The sequence below is a fragment of the Netta rufina genome, assembly GCF_964035555.1.
Source record: "Netta rufina genome assembly, chromosome: 5".
NCBI classification, from domain to species: domain Eukaryota; kingdom Metazoa; phylum Chordata; class Aves; order Anseriformes; family Anatidae; genus Netta; species Netta rufina.
This window is the reverse complement of record NC_140128.1, coordinates 36,832,519-36,856,362: the sequence shown is the minus strand read 5'-3', so window position 1 is coordinate 36,856,362 and position 23,844 is coordinate 36,832,519. Positions and strand designations below refer to the sequence as shown.

General features: G+C 41.7%; 1 protein-coding gene across 1 annotated transcript in view; it reads right to left on the bottom strand.

Moving 5' to 3' along the window:
- Window positions 1-13,913: 13,913 nt before the first annotated feature.
- The window catches only part of STON2 (stonin 2), a gene marked incomplete at its 5' end in the record, with an annotated part of 54,824 nt that continues 44,893 nt past the window's right edge, over window positions 13,914-23,844 (bottom strand). The window contains 3 exons of the mRNA XM_084288026.1: window positions 13,914-14,152; window positions 15,313-15,515; window positions 20,334-22,169. Coding sequence (XP_084144152.1) covers window positions 14,069-14,152; window positions 15,313-15,515; window positions 20,334-22,169 — 2,123 coding nt within the window. The 3' untranslated portion in view covers window positions 13,914-14,068. The remainder of the gene's footprint in view (window positions 14,153-15,312; window positions 15,516-20,333; window positions 22,170-23,844) is intronic.

Genomic DNA, 23,844 nt, shown 5'->3' with positions numbered 1-23,844 from the left:
GAGGAGCTCACAACACATTAAGCTTTTCTGCCAGGATTAAACTGTTAAGAGTCTCAGGCTTGCCCTGCTTTCACCAAGTGCTTACTCAAGCAAAGTAGGAAGTACAGAGAATTTTGCTTTAATAGAGTTTGAGACTGTTACCATTCAAATAAGTATAGTTGTTTGGAAACAGCTTGTATACACCTTGTTCATTAAGACACGTCTAAACAGGACAAGAGAACCGTGCACTGAGTTATGCGGGCAATGCCATACAGCTGCCTACCAACATTAGAAAGCCGCCTTCCTCCAAGCAAGAGGCATCAGTTGCACCCTCACTGAAGCTCATATTAACAGAGGACCAGCTACTGTAGTAGCTTTGTTGCTTTAATTCCTTCTGTCCCCATGTACCTGTAGATCTCTTTATGCCTTTGTAGGCCTTTAAAGACTGAGGAACAATACCATCAAATCCAGAGGCCAACGCAAAGAGTTTCTTCTAAACTTGCCACCAACCCTCTCTTTTCAACATTACAATTTCCCCAAAGCAGAATCACTACATCACTACATCCTCTCTGTTTTAGTACAAACTACGTATCAGATTTTGCAGAACTGCTTATTTTCTAGGACTGCTCTTTCCTCCTTTACTTTGAGTATTGGCTTTCTTTAACCTCCCTCAACCCACCCCACTCAAAAGTCGCACACCTGCCCCACGGCCTTTATAGCAGCTGTTTCTAGTGGCACGATCAGTTACAGCTGGAGGAGGCAACAAGCTTTTTTCCAAGCTGTTGCCCGTAGAGTATTTATTTACACTTCACCAGAAGTTTCTGGTGCCATAGAGTTGTATATCAGAGAGAGTTTCTTTCACATCTCTGGTTGACAAAGCTATACAAAGTTTGTAAAGGCAAAATATAATTGAGATGTTAACCCTGTTATTCTCACAACCCCAAAACAATCAGTGATAGTATGGATTTGGGGCATTCATACCACCTTCCCAGGCCAACCTTTGCTTATTTTGTCCCTGTGTGACTATGGTCTGCTTTTGCAGCTGTGCCAGTTCCTTGCTGTTTTTTTTTTTTTTTTTTTTTTTTTTTTTTTTTTTCCTGTGGCTAATTTTTAACCTGGTTAAGTTTCCTGATCTGGTTCATAGGGTAACCCCACAAAAGACACGTTAATGCAACTGCAAGAGCTGACGGGAGTAGAAATAAGTGACCAGGAGAGGAAATGCTTCAAAACATCATTGTTGCCAAATGCTTTGTCATGTAGAAAAGCCTTCAGAACTCCTTTCATTGAAGAAGAATTGTCCTGTGCTGAAATGCCCACCCCACTTGCTGTAGGCAAGTTGTAATGTTTGTAATAGGAAGATTGCTGGTCCTAGGGCAGAGACCACCTTTGTTTTTGCATGTGTATATATGTTTGTCTACTGCTTAGGTTTCTACAGAATAAATGAATCATAATTCGAATGCTGAGCACTGACTCTTATATAGCTAAAAAAGCCCCTAAAATTCTGAAGGTTACAGAATCTCTGCAGAGGCACAAGCTAAAGGACTGCCTTCGAGTTACACATTCTGTCAGTACTACCTTGCTTAAGTGCTTTTTAAGCAGTAAAATTAATCACTCAGACTGCGACTGTTGTGAATCACAGCTACTCAGTTGTGATGAGGTTCTGACAACAGCCAAAATTTTGCTGGCTCTGAGCCACGAAGCCCAGAAACAAAGAACTCAGGTAACAAAAACCATGCACTTCAAACAGCGATTGGATTCTCCCTGCACGCAGCATCCTGCATTACTGACTCTAAAGCAAAGCGTTACCCAGCATGCTGATAAATGTTTTCACTGATTACTGCCGTATATTCCAGCTCTTGTGTGCAAAGGTCCACAGCAAAATTGAATTCACTTCAGCGAAGTTATTCCTGATTTATGCAGGCGCTGGAGAGCGAAAGATTCATAGTGAAAAATTTGCACTGAGTGATCTATAGAGTCATTTCGCGAGCCTTACATACCTCGGACTCCATGTGGTGACTTATGACAAAGTAATCACCGCAGAGTATGCCAGAATACAAACACGCAGCTTGTAACTATGGCAGGGCGCCGCTCTGTGTAGGTGCTAGCCCCGTGTTTTGTTTGGTCGCATGTGTGTGCAGCCTGGGCTTGTCACACTGCTGCAGGTGAGAGGCTGCACACGGGCAGCCACTGCTACGTGGTGATGTGCTATGGTGTCTTCTACCCACTAGTTCGTCCCATGTTCATGTGTCCATAAACTGAAAATGTATTTGTGCAGGGCAGGTTTGCTCTCCCTTGGATGCTCACTGCCTCCCAGGTAATATATCTGTTTCTCTGCGACCAGGTGAGTGGCCTTGCAAATCACGCAAGCCTCTGGCTTGCTGAGGATCACTCAGAGCTGCATTAAGGGCAAGCAGGCTACAGCTTTCATGGACAAACATGGGTGTGCCCTACACTTCACAGCCCATTCAGAGGTGATCTACATCCTCTCCGGGACCCAGCCCCAAGGGCATCAGGCAGGCAAGACACATTTTTATTTTTATTTGATTTTTTTCCTAGATGAGTTGTGGGTTTTTTCGTTTGTTTGTTTTGTTTTGTTTTTGTTTTTGTTTTTCCACAGGACAAGATGGAAATTTGTAGGAAACAAGTTCAGCTCGATTTTGGCTGTGTCCAGGCTTCCTAGTGAGGAACAGTGAGCATGAACTCAGTTGTGGCCATCCTGTGGCTTACGAGCCATTAATGTGCAGTTCCCATGCTGGGGCTAATTATCCAAATGGCAAAGCTGTACTAGTGTGAGGACTGATGGGCAGTCAGGGACCCTGCCTTTGAGAGAAAGGAAAACAGCAGGAAGGAGCCAGCCCAACTCATCTTGTAATGGAGCTAGAGGGCCCTAGGCCTATTTATTGCCACTTCCAACCTGTGACCCATTTCCAGAGTTCCTTTCCGCTTGAGTCTTCATGGTAAATGGTGTGTAACCTGTAAGTCTTGGGCATATGAAGATTTTGACAGCTGCAAACATGTAAAAAAATATGAAGCTTCCCTTAGAAATCTGAGCTCATATTTTCCCTTAGCTGCTTGTTCCTACTCCGTGCCTTGCTGCTTTAGATGAAAGATTGTTTTTCCATCTTAAGCATCATCCTCCACTACAAATCTTCCTATATTCACAATATGACCTACTGTCATCAGCCATCTCATTTTTCCCAGAGACAGACTCTAGGCAAATTAGCAGCCAGCATGTCTATGTCTCTATTTTCTAACATTTCTCTAACATTTGCAGTGACGCATTCCATCACAGCCACTATACCTGCAATTTTGCTTGCTGTTTTATGGTATGGGCAGAGCACACAATGAGCAGAAAACAATGCTTCCAGTGTAGAGTTTTCAGGCAGCTGTATTTGTGCTGGAAGGATTGAAACCATGCTCTGATCCATGCTGCAACTCAGTATGGCTCACTAAAGACATTCCAGAAGGTTTGAGGCACAGATGGTGTGATATTTGGGAAATAATGTAATATCTGGGAAATAACACCTTGTAGACACATGGGAAGGATGCAGTAGGGGTCTTGCAACTGCTTCGAGCTTTGCCTGGGGTTTCTGTGGGGCTGGCTCATGTCAGCACCACGAGGCTGGCCCCCCAAAATGCCCCCCTGACACAACACACCCATCTTCTTGCCAGGCAGGTGAGTGAACACCCAGACACACTGCAGCCTGGGGAGCCAGCTGACATGGTGCTTGCCATCCCACACACAGTGTGGTATGCTCCGGCTGATCCAACAGAGACGCGATTGTGCCTGAGTCTGACTGAATTTGTTCTTCCAAGCGAACTGTCCAGATGCAGTATTAATGGTTACAGAGCAAAGGGCCAACAGCAGCTGTATGAGATTCCTGGTCTGTAGGCACCAGGAATGATTTTTCCCAAGAAGTTGTAGCTGTTGCTGCAGGCAGCCCCTGGCAGCCTGCATGGGGCTGGGCTCAGCTCCCATGAATGTTTTTACTGGCTGGCAGCCAAGGAGGTGCTGATGGGTATCATTTAACGTGAAGCAGATGAGTACATTCAAAGCCAACATGATAATTAATATCTCTATCCATATCACCCGGGTAGCTACATAAACATGTGAGTGGTCAAAGCGAGTCCCTTTCACTGATGAAACTGGAGATGAAGCTGGAGGATGTGACCAAGTAATGTTGGTGCAGAACTGCAGGCTCACTTTCTTTTAGGCCTAACAAAGCAAGAAACACAGCAGTGGGCTTTAAACTGTGCAGCTCATTCTCTTTCTATTCTCTACAAGTATCCAGGTCCCTCTTGCCCAGTTTCCAGCTGTGGCTTTCAAGAAACAAACCTCATGAGTGTTTCAGTAAGCAATGTGCTGTATTGGTATCAGTGCAAATTGTTAAGGAATGAAGAACACTAGGGCACAGAGCAGAGACATTCAAGGTAAATAACACCACATGTGGTGTAAATCTGCTAAGGACCTTGAAGGGAGAAGATGTTCTTGTGGATTAAGGAAACAATGGAAGGGCATTAGATTTGTGTTCAGTTGGGGCCCTCTCATTCCAAGGTAGCTATTTAATGCTATCATAGCTTTCTTATCATCTGAGAGGTACAGTCTTCTATTTCATTTAGTTCTTGTGGGCTTAATTTCTTAATGTTTGGAAAGGGCTATGCAATTCTTAAATGGAAGGTGATTGGGAAGGACAAAGCGATATCCTAAAACGTATAGGCCATGTGTTTTTGCAGGTTCATTGCATCAAAGCAGTTGACTCCAAAGTTATTGTCTAGACTTTCCAGCACAGTCTGAAAACATTACATCACCTCAAATATACCATCTTAGCTCCTAGGTGGAGCTCGTATATTTGGCTAACTTGAATCTGAACATCCAGAATCAATTACAAAATGCAACCAGCATGAATTACCACTGATTTTATCAAACGTGTTCAGTTGTTTCCACATGAAAGTGAAAAAGAATCTCTCCCTTAGGCAGAAAAATTTTGTTTGGGATATTCCCAACAGAGTGGGGCTTTTCTAGCAAAATAAAGCAGTAGGCTTGTATCAGAAGGGTAACTATCATGAACTCTGTGGCTGCACTGCAATTGTTCCTTTTCCAAGTTGAGAATAAAAACGTAGCCACAAGAGGGAGGCAGGAGAACTCCTATGCTAGTATACTAACTCCAGCAGAAAACAAACAAACAAACAAGTCAGAGAAATGTTTTCAAAATTTCCCTCTTTTTGCTAAAATTTTTCAATAGCACTCTCTTTGAGAGCAATGATTGTTGTCTGTGACTTCTATAAAAGTAGTTTCATAATGCCCAATTTGCCAAATGATCAATGTAAACTGAAAATTGGTTACTAGTACATCTTTTAATTAAACCTAAAAAATAGCTAAGAAATTACTTTATGACAAGCTGAAACCGATTTTCGTGTGGGTGCTGTGAAGAAAAACAGCCCCCATGCTATAAGGCATTTATTTCAAAGGCATATGGTTGTATTATTGCCAGGCTCTAATACAGAAAGACCATTGTACTTTAAGTAGAAGACTTTGTATAACAAATTACTTCTTAGAAAATACAGCAGAAGGATGTATTTAAACACTTGTATTTCCTTTGCACCTCAGTGAACAGTTAAGGTACTGTCCTCAAACGGTGCCATTACTTACCCCAAGTACTTCGAATGTACAGAAAGACTTCCAGGTTCAGCGAGCTCAGCAGAGAAAGATATGTCTGAAGGCAGAGGGCAGGCCTGGATTCTAGTTCCTGCTTCAAGGACTATTTCCATAATTTACTCAACAGCTGCAGAAACTGCAGTCAAGGCTTGACAAACCCAGCCAGCACTCTGAGCCCTCAAAGTCTTCCCTCGCTCTTGTTCTGTCTTGAACTGACTCCACCTCTGGCAGGAGGAGAGCTGCTTGTCCTTCCCTCCAGGTAGCCTCAGACAAGGAGAAAAGGGGAGCCATTTGCTTATCACCAACATAGGGCCCTAACCACTGAGCAAGTTTATAATGCACAATGTTTATTGTCAATACAACAGCAGATGAGACTCCTCGGGAGGGAGAATGCAGGAAAATGCTTGGCTTGAAAATCCAGGTTGGCTTTGGCTATTTAGTTGTGTCAAGGCAGAGGCAGTTTGAGGCATGCACAGGAGCTGAGCTGTAGCTGTACTTATGAATCTTTCATACAAATTTATAAGAGCTCCTGGGAATCCTGGTAATTCCAGGCTGAGGCAGCAGCTGCTGGGGGTTTGCTGATGGGATCACTGAGCTTGGCTGCCCAGGTTTGGACCTAATCCTACTGGTATGCATCAGGGAAGGGCGTCTGTCTTCCTAAAGAGTGCCGGGAAAATAAAAACATGGCACTGCTGGCCCTTCCACCACACAAGGCACCTCTGTGCTATACAACTAGCTATGTGCCTATACAACACACATGTATAACTTTGGTGTTAAATAGACAGTAGTAATAGTTATCCTTTCACAAGATGCCCTTTTTTTAGTTGGAGATATTTAAAGTGCCTTATGAACATAAATTTAAGCTCAGTCTTTCAGTAGGGCTGATTCTCACTATCCATTTTCCAGAACAGTTGCAGGCCCCAGCTTTTGAAGCCCATACTGCTCAGGCTGCTGGCGATGGCTGCTGCAGTCTGTGCTTTTAATGCCCAGCCTGACTGCGCATGCCTGGGCTGACAGGCAAGGACTGCTCTGGTGAAAAGAGCTGTCAGCACCACTGAAAAATCTCTCTGTTGGCCTTTTCTAAGCTAAGTACAAAGCAGACTGAGGTACTTATGCCCCATTTTGAAAACCTGGGCCCGACTGATTTGCCGTGTCTCACAAAGGGCCAAACTCTGAAATCCAGTGAGAATCGCTCTTCACTGAGGCTCCCTCGGTGGCTGGCCAGCAGTTGGGGCAGCAGGCCGGCAACCGCAGTGACCAGCAGAGAGCAACAGTCCCTCAGGGCCTGGGCGGCAGGCCCGGTCACTGGCCCCCTCACCCTTCAGAACTGCAGGCCACGGCTGTAGGCAGGACACACACCTCAACCCCACCGCCTGCTGGGCCACAGCCCGATCATGGTTTCAGCACCCCATGTGTTTCTGATTCTCTGTCATGATGCAATTCGACAACTGATTTTGACATTGTGGCTCAGTTCCAAACCCAATTACATTTATTCACAAGCCTCCCAGTCTATTTTTTTTTTTTTAATTTATTTTATTTTTTTTTTGTGGACTGTTTTTTCCCTTTGTTCCCAATAGCGGTGTTTGCAAACCATGACTCCTCAAGTCACATTTTTTTTTGGGTAGTTCCTGACTCATCACTGGACTGTGTGAGGTATCGCTGCATGTCTCTGTCTGTTGAGGTTGCAACTTCAACGCACCCTGTTTTGCCACCCACACTCCACTGGTTGCTCCTCTCACACCAAATGTCACCTCCTGTCTGCCAGGGACGTTTCTTCCTCCTGTGCAAAGGGTGGAGAGAACAGCCTGTGGAGACAAAAAAATAATCCTGCACACTGATGCAGTTCAGACAAGATTTTGATTCAGATGGAGGTGGAGACAGAGGAAGCTGTCTCTATTCATCTCTTGGTTGAAAACTGGCCGCAATTTTGCTTTTGTTTCTCTTGACCAAAAGACAGAACTCCCCGACAGCTCTGCCTGCATTTGGGAGCTGACATGCAGTTTTCCCAGCTTATCCCCTTTCCATCTAAGTACTATCTGTACTAATACAACTGCTGAACTGACTGTACCCTAACAAGTTTCTCAGCTTCCACACAAAGAAGTACATCTTTGTTTTTCTGTTCTGCATACAGCAAACCTCTACAAAAGAGGCTCTCCCCTTTGGAAATTACTTTCAGCTGTATTCACACTGTATTCATCCTCTGTCTTCAGAAACACCTTAGGCTACATTGGTTGCTCCTGGTTTATCTGCAGCACCTGAGGCAGTAGCAGCTGGGAGCAGGGTCCTGGACCAGAGCAGGACCAGCCTGCCCCAACCCTTGCATCCCAGCATGGCTGCAGGCTCTGCTACAGTCACCCCTCTCCATCAGTCAGGATTGAAAAATACATCATCCATATTCAGTGTTTGAATATGATTCCATATGATTGCATCTACTTTTTTTTTTTTTAAATAAAAATATATATATTGTTATTATTTTTTGGTGGCAGGCTTCTGTTAGGCTTCTAATCCTGTGGACATGAGTTTTTTTTTCTGATACTTGTGAGCTTTGTGTTTCAGGCACATCTGCTGTGACACAGAACTGCACTTAAGCTGCAGCAGGCTTCTGGATGCGAAACAATGGGCTGCTTCTTTATCTTTTGCTTTACCTCAGCTAACCTTCAGCAGGTTTTGTCCTACTCATAAATGGACAACATATTTGAGTTAGATGCTAAGGGCAGTCATGGCAACTAAGAGCAGCTGAAAGAAAGCTCTGGTGCTTTTTCCCTCCAAATTGCCCTATCTCACTCCAGTGATGTCTTTTGTTTAGGTACACTTTGCGCTGGCACTCTGAGGTCTCCATCTCTTGTAGGGCCATATTTTGGCTTGCCTTGAAGGACTGCATTACTGCCAAGGAACTTTGAGCTGCATGGTTTCAAACTTTTTTTTTTCTCTCCCCTTTTATTTATCCATTTTTTATATTATGAAGCTATGACAGTTACTCTAATCCTACCCTCCCAATTTGATACTACCCCTTCCAAATGTCACTGAATATCTGAATAATAGTAAATAAACTGCTATTACGAACAGTTCCTGAACTTTCCCATTTAACTTTCTTCTTTCTTCTGGTTGATTTACTCTTGAATAATGAGCATGAGGAATCTTTCATTGTGTGCCTCCATTTTCTTATGTTGTAAAATCGCAGAATCACAGAATGGTTGAGGTTGGAAGGGACCTCTGAAGATCATCTAGTCCAAGCTCCCTGCCAAGCAGGATCACCTAAAATGATGGACTTACTAACCATGAGTTGTACTGAGGCATACACTATGGAGAACATATTGGGCTCAGAGTAATAATCTGAGCAGCCCTTATGATGGGTGTCTGATTTTCTTTGGTCAATGAGACTGCCCAGCTCTTCAGTCTGATTCAGGGAGTGCTTTTGAGAAAGTGATGTTCAGAGAAGTGGAAAAATGTATGAAATGATATATGGCTTATTCAAATTTGAAAGAACACAAAAGGTCATACCAGAGGTATTTAGACCTTGTTCTTGCTTTGCAAAAAGATATTCTGATCACAAGAAGACATTGCCCTTCCACTCATGGCTTTAGCAGTTAGAGAGCAGAAGCTTAAGATGAGCACTGAGCAGAAGCTCCAATTCTCTATCTGTTTTTAGGACAGCTACGTTCAAAGTGTTGGATTCTCTGCTATATTGCATGGTTTGTGTTACAAGTTTGTTGTCATGTTGTTGTTACATGTTTGTTGTCATGCTTTAGGCCTGCTTCCTTTTGTTTGCAGTTTATCTTTTAGTCTGGGTGATCAGATGAAATAATATAATTTCTGTAAACAATCCCGTTACTTCTAATTGACGTCCTTCCTTATACCATTCAAAACACTTCCTCCTCTGAATTTAAGAGGACTGGTACTGAGTTATCAGGCTATACAGCACAAACTACATAGAACTTCAATTTCGTATTGAAAATGTGGATATGCTGTTTCATCTTAACATTTATTTAAGTTTTCCCATAGTTCAAACAAAACATTACATCCCATTTCAACTCATAAAATAAAAAGAAAAAACAAACCAATTCTACAAAGTCAGCCAGTGTATAGACTTCCTTATTTTACAAAAAAAAAAAAAAAAAGGTAGTAACATATTACAAAATAATCAAACCAATCAATGTCAATAGTGCAAAGAATGAACTGCAAGTAGAGGGAGAGACGGAGGGAGAGAGAGTGGGAGGGAGGGAGGGTAGGACGGATGGGTGGGTGGATGGATGGATGGGTGGATGGCTGAACAAAACAAGAAGTCTAGGAACAACAACACCTGTTATCGCAGAAAATTCTGTGATCTCAGAATTGTATTACATGTAGCTGTTGTATCTCAGCCAACACATGAAGTAGGGTTAACTTCTTGGCAGAAGGGGGGTAAGTACTGTAAGTGATCTGTGTTCTGCACAGACCAGTTCTGGAGATGAGTACAGCTACAGAAAGGGCTGCTAAGAGTCACAGACAGGAATTTTTCAACCTCTGGAACAGAGGTCACCTGTCAGGGCCTTGATTATTTTGTGCTCATTCAAGAGCCAAAGAAATTACTGAGAGTTTCATGCAAGCAACAGACAGAATAATTACCCCCAGGCTGAACTTTGTACATGTACACCTTTTCTTATTGCTTTCAAGCTCATATGCATGAAATTGTTCTCAGTCCTGGGAGTCGAATGACCAAGAGGGAGTTTTAGCAGCTACTAAGTCATTTGGACAGGTAGACCAACAGGTCTTGGATGTCATGCCAATATGTCAGCCAGCAACCCACCAGAAAAGGTAAACTATTTCTGTGATGTTTCTTATGATGCTGCTACAACGAAGAACCTAAAATCTGTCTCCTTCATAGGATGACTAAATTTGAGTCTAAATAAAATACTTGAAAGGATAAAAATATCAGTCAGTTACAATTATTTCTGTAACTTGTAATATCTCAAATTTACCCATTTTCTTTTGCTAGCAGAGTATCCATAGTTAATAAATGCAAAAAGAGTTCACTAAAATAAGCTCAGCTGCCTGGAGATGATGTTCATCTTTACCCCTTGTGATCAAAGACCATTTCAGTTTATTTTTCTAGGCAAAATTCCCTGCAATACCTCAAGTCTTACCAGAGTACAAAGTGAATCAAAATTGTAATGAGATATAGAAGGAAGGTTCAAAGTGGGAATAAGCTTCAGGGAGTAAATGTATGCTTACCTTGAAGGCACATTTCCCGCATGGAGTGTTTGAATACTACAAAGCTTTCAAATAAACCAAAGACAGCGATTATATCTGTATCAAAAGGAGTGTTAAATGGAAAATATTTAAAAAGATTCTTCCCCAAGATTAAACAATAAATAAAAATACATCACCCCCACTACAGGCCTATCTTGTATCTAAACCATCTAAACCAGTTCTGCTACTCTAAAACTGACAAAAGTTCCTTTCCTCTCACCTCCAACAGCAGTCTGTCCAAATTACTGCTGTGCATGAAGAGCATGCAGTTCATATACATGAAGTTCGTACAGTGGCAGTATCTAACACCAAAGAACTGGCACTGTTTAATCAAGCAAGAACAGTGGAAGCCTCAACAAGGGCATTTAGGAGCTTAGTGTTCAAATGCTCAACTCTCATAATTGGGCTGGATGGCAAAAAGCTTTGAGTGGTGACACTTGGTGGTATCAATGTTACATTTTCTAAAGATTTTGGTTGTTAGTGCTCTTTTGAAAAAATCCAACTGCTTACACTAGTGCCTTGATAGGAAGTAAGATCTTTGGAAACTCTGGCTGTGGTATTCATACCTCAAAAATTCATGCTCTTGAAAATTCAGTGGCAGGAACATCACAAAGATATGATCCAGAGATCAAAATGAATTAATATAGCTTTTTACTATACAATCTTCCAGTTTTGTCTGCGTAACCCCATTAGGCTTGGGAGAGATGCCTTTGTCATAGAACTCACTACGTAAGAGAAATTAGAGTCAGGCCCATACTCTTACCTTCATTCCTTAACCTTGAACTGACAAAAGAAAGAATCAGTGATGAAGAAGAGAAATGGAGTAAATCCACAGAACTCCAGTATGTTAATCCTTCAACTGTTGGGGCAGAAATAGTCCGTGGTTGGAGTATGATAGAGATTGAATAGTTTGGAATTCAACAGAGATGGAAAAATATATTCCTTTGATTTTTTTTCCCCATTCATTAAGGAGTACAACATAATTTTGCTTATTTGCTATTAATTATTTGTGTTTTCAGGATCTGGGGGAAAAAAGGCAAAGGATTCTTATACTCTGTCTGCAGATCATAACTGGTTCGTTCACAAAACATCTCACACTTACTCAGCAACATCTCAGAACACATTCAGTTTTACCTTGTTAGGTTTCTTGCCAGTCCTTTTCAGAAAATGTACACTAGGAGCAGCAGTGAAAACCAGGAAATATACCCAGAAGTTCTTTGAATGTCTTTGAAATGTAGAGTGAATTTTGTAGAGTGGAGTTGCCATGAAACTCATCACAGCTAGTGGTTGCAGAGCTGAGAATCAGTCATGAATTCAGCTCTGTGCTGTCAGATATTTCACAACCTTTATACATTATTATTTAATAAATAATTCTTAGCACTTTATCAATTATTTTCATCCATGGATCTCAAAATGCTTCATAAAAGTTAATACCATTTTCAATTTATAAAAAGACGTTGCAAATACTTAGTAGTAGATGGTGTGCTCAGAGGAGGTCTCTGGGCTTCAATAAGATTATACGCTTATGAAGAAACCCTAGAAGGACCGAGACTTTATGTATTTACAGCAGTGTACCTTTGCCAGAGGTTGTGCAGCAACATGGCTGTCTAAATATTTATCAGTAGGTTGATCTAGGCCTGAACTTCAGGTGCATACAAAAAGGCATTTAGGAATTCCCTATAATTTGTTTTAAATTCTACCACTACCAGTTATAGACTCATACAGCTAATCTTATGTTTTATTTGGGACTTTAGCACTGCAGTGATTTTTATAGGAATCACAGTGAAAGTAGTAAACCAGGGGTGAATATTAATTTTCTTTAATATGAAATGTAAAATAAAATAAACCTATAAATTTATTAAAAATGCTTTTGAATTCATTATGATTTTAAATTACTTTGCCAAGACTTTCCAAATTTGTGACGTTAAAGTCAGTAGTAATCTTTCAAAAGATAAATGTTTTAATAAATTACTTTTTTTTCTTCACATTTAAACTACTTTGAGACAAAATATTATGCAAGCCATGGAAACAACTACAAAAAATAGGTGTTTAAAACACTCTTATCTGAATTTTTTTTCTGAAAATATATATATGAATAAGTGATTTTTGCCTTCTGCATTTTTAGTTAGAAAGAAGGTTTAAAACTTGCTGCTAGTTTCAGCTAGTTGGAGATCTAAACATCTCATTAAAAAAAAAAAAAAAAGATTTTGTGTCTCACTTAATGGGGATTCTGTAAAGATAGCTGCACAAAAATTACTTACATTGTCAGTTAAAGATAGAACATGAAAGCAATATTGTGCTGCAAGCAAGGGCAGACTTCCAAGGAGTACTGGGAAGGCAAACAACATTGTTAAAGTAATAGCACTCTGACATTTTCAATAACCATCCACCTTACCCTTTCACGAAAACATAAAACTAAACAGAAGAAAACTAAACAAAACAAAACCACAATATGTTTCCCTTAAATCTTTCTAGGCAGGAATGATCTAATTTTAGCAAAGTCCCTTCTGTATCATCTCTACTATAACACACATTCCCTGTTACTAGCAGCTGTAACCATGTTCAGTCAAGATAACAGAACAGCCCAGACTAACACATGAAAATTTAAAGAAAATGCAGAAGCTATCTTGTAGCTTGTCCAGACCCCACAAAAAATGTGCACAACAACAACATAGTTCAGAGAACAAGGCAGGAAAGGGTGAATAGAAGAACAGCTACATGATTAGCTGTACTGTCTGTAGTTCGTCGGCCTGACATTTACCATGTGTAAAAGGCAGTTTGTTGATTCTCCAGAATGATGCTCAGGATTTTCATTCTGTTGACCACTTCAGAAATTAGATTTTGTATCATTTTTCACTTGATATTCCCTGTTGTTTTTTTGGCTGTTCAGAAGGAAGTGAATCTGCTGATGACTGAGCCAAGCAGCATAGAAGAGAAATAACTCACTCTGTCAATACACCAACAGTATTGGTGATATATACTTAAATAGTTCCAGCAAAAGCCCATGGGTCCACTCCAAACAAAGCACTGGTGAGCTTCTTCTCAAAGTACAGATCATCAAGAAGAAAAACAATACTCTTCAGAGCATTATTTTAAAAGCAATACTCCATACCTTTAAAAGAAAAATACAAAAAACCTGCAAGTCCTTTCTTCCAAGTCTGTTAATTTGACCATCCCTCTTGGGACTTGAAAACTGATCTTCCTTCACTGTGTGGCACATTCGTTGAGATTTGCAGTATCTTCTCCCTTCAGATCCTCATTCAGGCTTTTTTTCTGCTCGATTTCTACCTGTCAGAGGAAAAAGAGGGAGAACACCGGTAATGAGAAAAAAAAAAAAAAAACAAAAGATTGAAAAATCTTTATTAGCGGTCAATGCTTAGGTGAAGAAACTCTTGGTAAACTGAGAGGCCTGTAAGAGAAATAGAATGGGGAGGGAAAGCTGGATTTGATTTACTATAATGGTTTTAAGTCGAATCCAGACAGTTTTATGATTCAATAGTGTCGTGACATCATTTCCAGAAGAGACAATATCATGAAGAGAATTGGTCTCACGTGATTTTATATTCATCACCATCCCCAGCTGTACTTCGAATCCAAACCCAGAACCAAATCTGCAGAAGATTAAGTGGCTTTCAAAGTGACAGCAGAAGACCAGCCTCAGTTTTAAACTCTGCGAAGATCGATGAAAAGTGTTTGATGAAAGCAAAGAAATTCATTTGCAAAATGCACATCTACTTATGTGTTCTAAATTTCAATACCTCTGAAAATTCAGGGATAATACAATGTTTAATTCTTAGAAGGGATACTTACTTAGGAAGATCAAATGTCATCTCCAGGGAATTTAAGTGACTACTAAAAATGAAATTGCATTTAACATCAGAAATATTTGCCCTGAGATTTTTTTCACTATCTTTCATCATTGCTCTTAAAAAAGGCAGGTAGAATGCCAATTTCTCTGCTGAGTGATCAGCTACCATGCAGATTTGGCATACTGAGATTCTTGGCATGTATATACATCGTGCATTTTCCCATCTGCTCATCTCCTTAGGGCAGGCAGGGAAAAGCAATATTTAAGCACAGAGATAATGTGATCCTTTTGTCTGCTGTAGTACTCCCACTTTAGCACTCCCACTGCAGCTACTACAAAGAGCAGCAAAACTCCTTGTTCACACTCCTGGCTGACCAGCTGCTCCCCAGGAACTGACTGTCTGTCTGCATGCTCTTTCACAAAGCAACTGTAACCAAGTTTAGTCCACCTTCACGGAGGGATAATCCACTGCCTATCTGCCATGAATCAGTAGGCTGCACGTGGGTAGCAACTGCACAGAGCCTGACTTGTACCAAATCCCCACCTCATCTGCCTATGGTATTTCATTTGTCTGCCCACACTTTTCAAGACAATGAAGTACGCAAAGTAACCATGGTGATTGCCAAATACTCAATTTTACCTTGTAACTGTAGTGTGCTGAATAGTTGACCCACTTTCTCACATCAGTCTTGTCCTCAACAGAGATGGACCGAACCGTGGTTTTGGACGCAGAAGTGGTGGGCATGTCGAATTCCACATCTACGTAGCGGATAAAACTGGAAGGCACTTCCCGGTCAGAGCCAAGCTCTAGGTGACAGAAGAAGCAGTGAGGATGGCCAGAAGCTGGAAAAAGAGAGCAAACAGACATGAAATTTGTGTTGGTTGGATCAGAAAAGACCACATCTAGGAGGAAGCAATGTCATGAAACAGCAAGAAAATGATGTTCTGCCTGGAGGAACTAGTTTGTGGCAAGGGACAGTACCTTACCTGTTTCAATGCCATTGAAACTTCATACTTTGGAGTTTCAAGACCAATTAAACAAATTAAACCACTAAAATGACTGCCGATCAGTCTAGTTTGCTTTCAGTGAGTGAAAACTTAACATGTAAATCAAGCAGTATAGGAAAAGGTATTACCCCTCTTCTGATTCTCCCAGTGTATGTAATACACTAAGCACATTGTGGCACATCCTTCTAAGATGCCACGTATTGATAGTAAGTAAAGGCAGATTTGGCAGATATTTCATGTTTATTTTTTGAACCTGTTATCCTCATTTATTGGGAAAGAAAACATACTGGATAAAACTAACTCACTTTCCCGGGTTCAAAAAGCTAATTTGTGCACAGCTTGGAAATAACTGTTTATTCCTTATTCTAACCTACCACAAGATGGCTAATCATTAAAGATGAAAAGGTGACAAAGTAATCATGTTTAGCTCTACCATCAGTAACTGATAATCTTTGCTATCATATTTTTCCTTTGTTTTGCTGGGCATCAGTGATGTTTAAAAATTAAAACAGAATTAAAATTAAAGTTAAAATTGAAAAGCATGATGCAGGATTTTGAGGTATTACTCATCCTGACAGGATGTGAGCACTCTGAAAAGGGCTTAGGCATCACAACACCCCACTTAACTTTTAAAGTAGGGTTGGGAAAAATAAATTAACCTGGTGTAAATCCTATACCTAGAATGAACTTGGTATTTCTAAGACAGTTTTCTCACAACTGGAAGCATCAGAAACTTTTGTCTGTGCATCAAATCCAATCAAATCCACTGCCGCAGTCAAATTATGAATGAGCGGATGCAGTATCAGGCAGATATAAAAACTTGGGTACTGTAAGCTGTAGAACACCATTACCTGCATTTCATCAGGATGAATTATCCCAAACACAGCACTGACTCAGTTGCCCTGGTCCTAGAGAGAGCTAGGACGTCTCTCTGACAGCACTTCCCAGCTTCTCACACCTGGAGCACACACTTTTTGTGGATAAAAAGCACAGCCAACCTTCAAGGTGATCCCAGCAAATGTAGGCTAGCAGCAGCCTCCTGTGCAGCAGCTGTGCCTCTCACTGATAACATTGTGCCCACCGACACCACAGGGCTTTTGCTTCTTCCCAGTTCTTGAGCTCACGTCATCCTCTGTCATGGGACAGAGGGGTGTCACTGCATGTACCTGGGAATCACTGCAGCCTGGCACTGCATAATGAAGTTGACTAAAAATTAGTCACTTCTGGCTCAAAACCCCTGTGTTCAGAGTTCACTCATTGGCAACCAATAGTTAGCTTTGCTCTGATGAATTAAGTCAAATATCAACGAATATCTGAATTTATTTTTCAATTCATTTAATAGTGCAATTTTTCAATAATTTAATTTCTTCCAGCAGGAGTACCCACTAACAGAAAAGACCATGTACAACACTCAGAAAAATATGGAAGTTATTCATTTAAACCAGATCAGCATGGCAGACAACCAAGTGAACTGATTAAGAGAGGAAGTTCCACCTCTAGCTCAGCTCTAGCAAAAATAGTGAGCACATCAGCGTTCATCAGTGTCCTGAGTGTGAGGCACACAAAGCACAACTTCTGTATTCCTTCTCTTTGCTCAACAGGCTGATTCGGTGCTCTAACACATGCACTTTTCTAATAAAATCAGGAGGAAATCACCAGACTGGTTTTCTCCTGAGCCTCTTGCATCCTTGAACTACTAGTATTTCATTCTGACAATCAAGGATCTCATCATGTAACTCACAGGTACACATGGGTTACCGTGATTGCAGGGAATCTGTTCCAACGTCCTCTGATGTTCCAACATGTTTGCGTTACAGGATTTAATTACTCTACGGCAGAAGGTGTTGCAGGCAGCATGCCTGGGATCCTCAGCCAAGATGGGCCAAAGTTCAAATATCCAGATCCAGACCCTGCTTAGAGGTTACAGCCCTGCCTCGTTCGAAGAGCATTTTCCCACGATCGGTGGCTGGGTGGATGTTTTCCTAACATTCTGCTGGTGGATTGAAAAAAAATACCAACATGTGGAGCCCAGCCAGCTGCAAGTGAAGTTCTGCAAAGCCTGTAAATAGGCTTTCTTTATCAACTGCTATGATTATATTAATTGTGAATAAGAGAAGGGCAATCAAGTTTACCAAGCTATTTTGGAAAGGATTTCAGCAATGTGCTTGGTAGAATGCAGTCCATTTGTTTCTTAGGTCAACTCATGGTCAGAGTACACACAGTTCTTCATTTGTCATATGCTTTTCCATTTCTTGTCATAAGCAGACACTTTGGCTACAAAATAATACAGACAGTGCTGATAACAAGTTCCTATAGTGAGAGTGCGAAGGGCCCCATCCCATTAGAAAGCACAAAGAGAAAACATTTGGGTAAGACACTGAAGCCACTGAAATCATTCTTACCAAGTTGAGTGCTGGGATGCTGCAATTTGACTGTGAGCATCTGGTGGGACCCACTGTCGTCCCCAGCAGTGCTGTGGTACCAACTGTCAGGGCAGGGCATGGCCAGGGCCGGTGGTGTCACTCGCTTCACGTCTACACACATGCCCGCAGGCCGTGCAGACAGCTCGGGTGGCCTCTGGAGGCAGGCTGGAGACGGGGACTGTGGCCGCCCGCAGCCTTCCCCCTCAGCTGCCTCTCTCCAGCTGTGGAGTGCCAGGCACCAGAGCAGCTCTTTAGCTCTGGTGCCTCTAAAGAGGAACAGGAATAAACCTCCCTAGTTCTCCCTGCTAAATCAATGGTGTCGAGCAGTTCCATTTACATCCCTCTTTGTTTGCCATCTACTTCAAGTAAGGAAAGCCATGGAACAAGCAGAACTTGGAAAAATGTAAATAGCCCTTGAGAGGCAAGATCGGATTTAAATTACATTTAGTGTGTCCTGTCATCACCCTGGGATTCCCTCCCTCTCACATACCCCGTGTGTCCTGGCCAATACAGTGCTTGCAAGGCCTTTCCGTTCCCTGAAATTACATCTGGCCTGACCGGAGGGGTGAGGACACTCTCTTCCTCTCAGGATGTAAACAAATATTAACAGCCCTGCGTTCTGCGTGGTGACACTGATGGATAGATGCTCTGTGGCAGGCCTCCAACAGCAGTGCCAAGTCTGCTTCATTTCCCCCTGACCCAGGGTATGCATCGGAAAGCCTCACACTGGGAGCGACAACAGTGAGGAAGTGAGAGCTGCAGATAAACATCTCTCTCCTGGCTGTGGTGGGTAAGGCAGCATCACCTTGTAGGATGCAACAGAGCCAGGAGTTCTGCCTCTTTTCCTGGTTTGTTCCTGGCGAGTTCTGGGGTTGTGTTAAAGTCTGAGAGTTTCGTTGTCCCAGCTGTAAGGTCTATACAGTATACAGAGAGAAGATGCCACAGAAGGCCCACTTTGACACCATCTCGTTCCCAGAGCTTATACAGATGGTGCATTGAGATTTTCCTCACAAGCACGTTATTGCTCATACACAGCCTGAGGTTAAATTTTCATTGCAATATTTCTCAGGCTCCCAGACTCTTTCTCTTTCTGCCCTGCACTACAGAAAGCACAGACCCCTCACTTCTGTCAGTGATATCCCTCCAAATTTGTAACCAATAGTATAACCTGGTGTCCTTGGGCTGAAACGTGATCCAATGGACTAGAAGACTTGGATCAATGTTTTGCTAATGCTATAGCTTAAACTTGGGAAAACAATTGTTCTTAGAAAGTGGCAGATCTGGTGCAACACTGAACTTTCTTTCAGGAAACACCAAACACAGAAACCCACCCAGTCACACAGCTACAATACTACAGCATTAATTCTAAAAAGTACACCTAGTTAGTAAAAAAGTTGTTTAGATCAGACAAATCAAGAAATAGAGTTCACTATGCATAAATATAAACCTGAATTATCTAGTTTTATTGCCCAGGGTGAACAAATAGTGGGGACAACCAAAGGGAACAGTAGCTTGCTCATATTACTTGAGTGTTTAATTATTAACATGTTACAAGAAATACAAAGACTTGTGGAATTCGTGCTGCTATTTTTGGGGTTAAGCTGTGTTCACCTGTCTGCACTGATTGCAGAAACATAGCCATGAACTGACATTTGCAAAACTTTTTTCTGTAATGGTTACACAATACCTTCTGTCTTCTTATGACTGTTCACTCTAGACGCTTCATAGGGATTAGTTGCTGTATATGTGTCAAAATATATAACACTGAACCAGTATGTTTGCAAGGCACTGGCAATGCAATGGATGGAAATGCATGGAAAATGAATCATGTGTGCTGGCACTACAGTAAATTATCTGGTCCTGTCATTCAGTCACATAGCATAGGGTCTTGCCTTTGCATGTTACCTGAATGAGCCCTGCTTCCATCAGCAGTGCTAAGCATATAGAAATGTTTGACACAGAAGTCCCATAGTGTACTCATAAAAGCAGAGACAGAAGGCATATTTTTGCATCTGGAAAATCCCAAATGTTTTTATCATTAGTAATGTTTGTAGGATGTATAAACTACTGCAATTAAGGGTAAGATAAATGCTATATGCAACAAACTTATGTTATTTGATACACTACAAAGAATGACTTATACCTCAGTATTTTAACCCAGTACTCCCTGTCTTCCAAAACACATAACTCCTTTAAGCTTACTCCTGCAGAGATTGTGTACACCACTCACCTGAGTTTTTGTCAGGCAGTCGGTTTATCCTCCATACAATGGAGTTAAAGGCATGCTCGTATTTGGCAGTTCCCAAAGTAACTCTCATGACTGGCTCAGAACCAGACAGGCTGGTTGATCCAAAACTGGCCCCCTTGTTCACCTTGGCTTTCAAAGATTTCTCCCCCAGGACGCTCTCCCTGCGGAAGTTCTTCACCCACTCACTGGGCACGGGGTAGCGGATCATCACATTTTCACAAGGGACCTGAGTTAAAGGGTCACGGTTGGAGGAGAAGCCAGTGGACATCATCAGCCAGCTCTGCACCTCCACCTCAGCACCGTTGATGCTCGCTGCTGTCCTCAGAGTGAAAGGCAAAGTTTTCTCAGCAAAGACAGTTCGGAATCGCATCAGTTCAAACCGGCAGGCATCCAAGGGGTTGAACAGGATAATACGGGAGTTATTAAAGACATCCTCATCCACACATGAATGGAACCGACAGCTGTATAACTTAATCCACTTAGTGGTAGTAGTGGGCATAATATCCTGCCTTGCAACTATTTCATTCCCTTTGACTAGGATATCGTTAAGGCCCAGTCTGCATTCTGCCAGGCCAGAAAGGAAGCTGAGAACATAGATATGGGTCAGCACACTGTGCTGGAGAATCACACTGTCTCCTTTGGCCAAGATGCCATGAAACTCATCCCTAACATCAACAGTGATTTCTTCCTCTTGATAGTTTAGTCCCACCGTGCTCAGATCTGTTGATGAGGCTGGCAAGTTCATCAGTGTGTCCTGCACAGCACTGATGAAGCTAAGGAAGTCTTCATAATCTGTAGTCCCAAGCTTGATGATTTGCTCTCTCTCTGCTGTGTGAGCAATGGCTGGTTTAGGCTGATACTTCTTTTTCTCCTTGTAGGTTGTGCGGTCCAACCGCACGCTGTGTATCCTTCCATTCTCATCATAGTTTTGGAGTTTGCGCTCTGAAATCTCATGATTAATTTCCAGTTTGAATTCCCGGAAAGGTTTCTCCAGTCCTTTCTCATAGAAAAGCTGTAGATATCCACTGTCAGTCAGCTTGACGTATATTGGTCCCCAGTGCCTGGATGACATAATATTTTTCTTCTCTGGGATCCTGAGCATCATTGGCCATCCATCCTTTGGCCGAGATGGTGCCAGGTTAAATAAGGCAGCATCCAGATCATAGGGCATCATGGGGTCATCATCAGGCAAGGTAGGGCTGCTCACACGATCTGGATCTCCGATCTGGAGTTGTTTCAGCTGCTCTACAGCATCTGTGTGTGTTACGCTTTTGTTTGCCTCTTGGAAGCTGATGGTATCGGGTTCTTGATGGAGAATAATGAGAGAGTCTCTTTGGCTTTTGCCCGGAGCACTGGAGACAGAAGAACTTTTGGAACGCCTGTCTCGCTCCTCAAAGAATGAGCTGAACGGATTGATGGGTGAGGGCTGGACATCCCGAAGAGATTCATCCAGGAAGGGATTAGTAGCACTCCAAGGTGGTGTTTGAACAGAAGGCAACTTGGTTAAGGAGGAGAGATCGAGTTTCTGAATTTTGGAGAGGTCACCCAATGTGCTTTTAGGACGTTCCCTTTTCTTAAAGGATGCAGTGAGGTTAAAGTTAACATCTGGAGTCTGTGTTTCTGCAGGTGAAGTGTCTATTTTCAAGGGAGAAAGATTCTGCGGTGAACCACTGACTTCATTGTCATCAAAAGTCACCCAGCTGGGAAAACGAACTGTGGTTGGGGTAGCAGAATGCCCATTCATGGAGGTGTTGTTCAGCTGCCAGTTGACAGCCTCCATATCTACCTCTTCATCTTCCTGGAGAGATGAGGAATTGTCTTTAAAAAAAAGAGGGGAGGGGAGGAAATTTCAGCTAATTATTCTGAAGTTAGCTTATTCTCTCCACTAAAAGAAAAGCACAGTCTGCACAATATTTTGCATGCTCAAGAAAGGCCTATTCGTACGCTGGGTAAGAAAGACAGTCAAAAGACTTGGATAAAATTCTGCAGAATCAGTCAATAATTAATAATCAATAATTCACCCACTTTTAAATGGACAGTAGGTCAGAGAAAAGGAAAGCAGGAAGAAATTTAGAAGGAATGAGAGCAATGATTGTATCTCTCAGATCTCATTCCAACATAATGACCTAAAAAAGAAGCATCCCATGTGTTGTAGTGATATTTTTAAATTTCCTTCTCGAAACTTTCACTTTTGACTTTCTTCACCTATTTTCTGTCATTTGTCTGTTTTGTTTTCTCTTCCTTGTTCATTTTTTTTTCTTTCTGTCCCCACTACTCTGCTTTAGAGAAGAATTTTGTGGGAAGAGGGAATGAACATTGAGGAATATCACTCCATCCCCACACACTTGTCTACGTGTTTACTATTATGACAAAAATACATGGGGATATGGTGAAGGCACTATAAAAGGTGCCTAGGTGGCATTTTTACTCTAAATGTGTTCAGCAAAGATGCTTTGTGGCTTGCACTGTGGGAAATAGTCTAATAGTCCTGGGATGTCTCTGTAAAACCCCTTGGAGAAGTTGTGATCTAAAAACTTACATTAGGATAAGGGAAGATGTTTTAGACTTGTATTGTGGAAGCTGTCCTCACCCTCTGTCAGGACACAGCACCCTTGACCACTTTTCTCCTTCTTGTCTTGGGCTCTGCCAAGATACCTCCCCAGAAGCCAGCATCATACTGTGCTATTTCAGTCCCAGCTCTTTCTGGAGGAGATAGCTGCAGCAATAATAAGGTGTTTTCCAAAATGACCATCATTTCTCAGAGTTCAGAGTTTTTCTTCCTGTTTTCTTCCCACTGGGCTGATGAATCAGAGTTGTCCTCAAAATGAGCAGTCTAGGGGTTATTATAATTGTGAATATTATATGAAGAAGAATGAAAACAATTTTTCAAGTCACATAATAACAAAGCCATAACAAGAACAGATTCTGCTTCTACAGGCTATCCATACATTAGAAAGCATATTGGACAAGAAGTGGCACTATCTCAGATTCTCAGATTTTCTTCTCAGCTCTGACCTTTCACTTCTAGCTTTGTACAATACCTAGCTGTAGTCCCTGCTGCTAGTTACACCACTGGGTATAGCAGTGGGTCCTTTATTAAGTTTTGCCACAAGATTATAAATATATCTGTGGGTTAAAAAAAAAAAAGAAAAAAGATTGTCTTCACAACCACACCCTAAAGCAAGCAACAGAAAATACTAAGAAAAAGCCAGCAAGACTAGTTTGATGTTGTTCTGATCCTCAGGTCCACACCGATACCTTCTATGTTGTCTCATGCCTTTCCAGTGTTTTGGTCATCAAGCATGTAGTTTTCTGAAGCAAAGCAAAAGCAATGGAAGGATGTGATAAGAAAGTCACATTTTTAACGTTTTCCCAGAAATACCATAAAAAACATAAATTTCTTTGGGACTTCTAATAGTCCTGTGTTAACAACATCAGGGTTTTTTAAGAGTATTAAGAAATTCTTTTTTTTTTTTTTTTAATTATTCAGAAC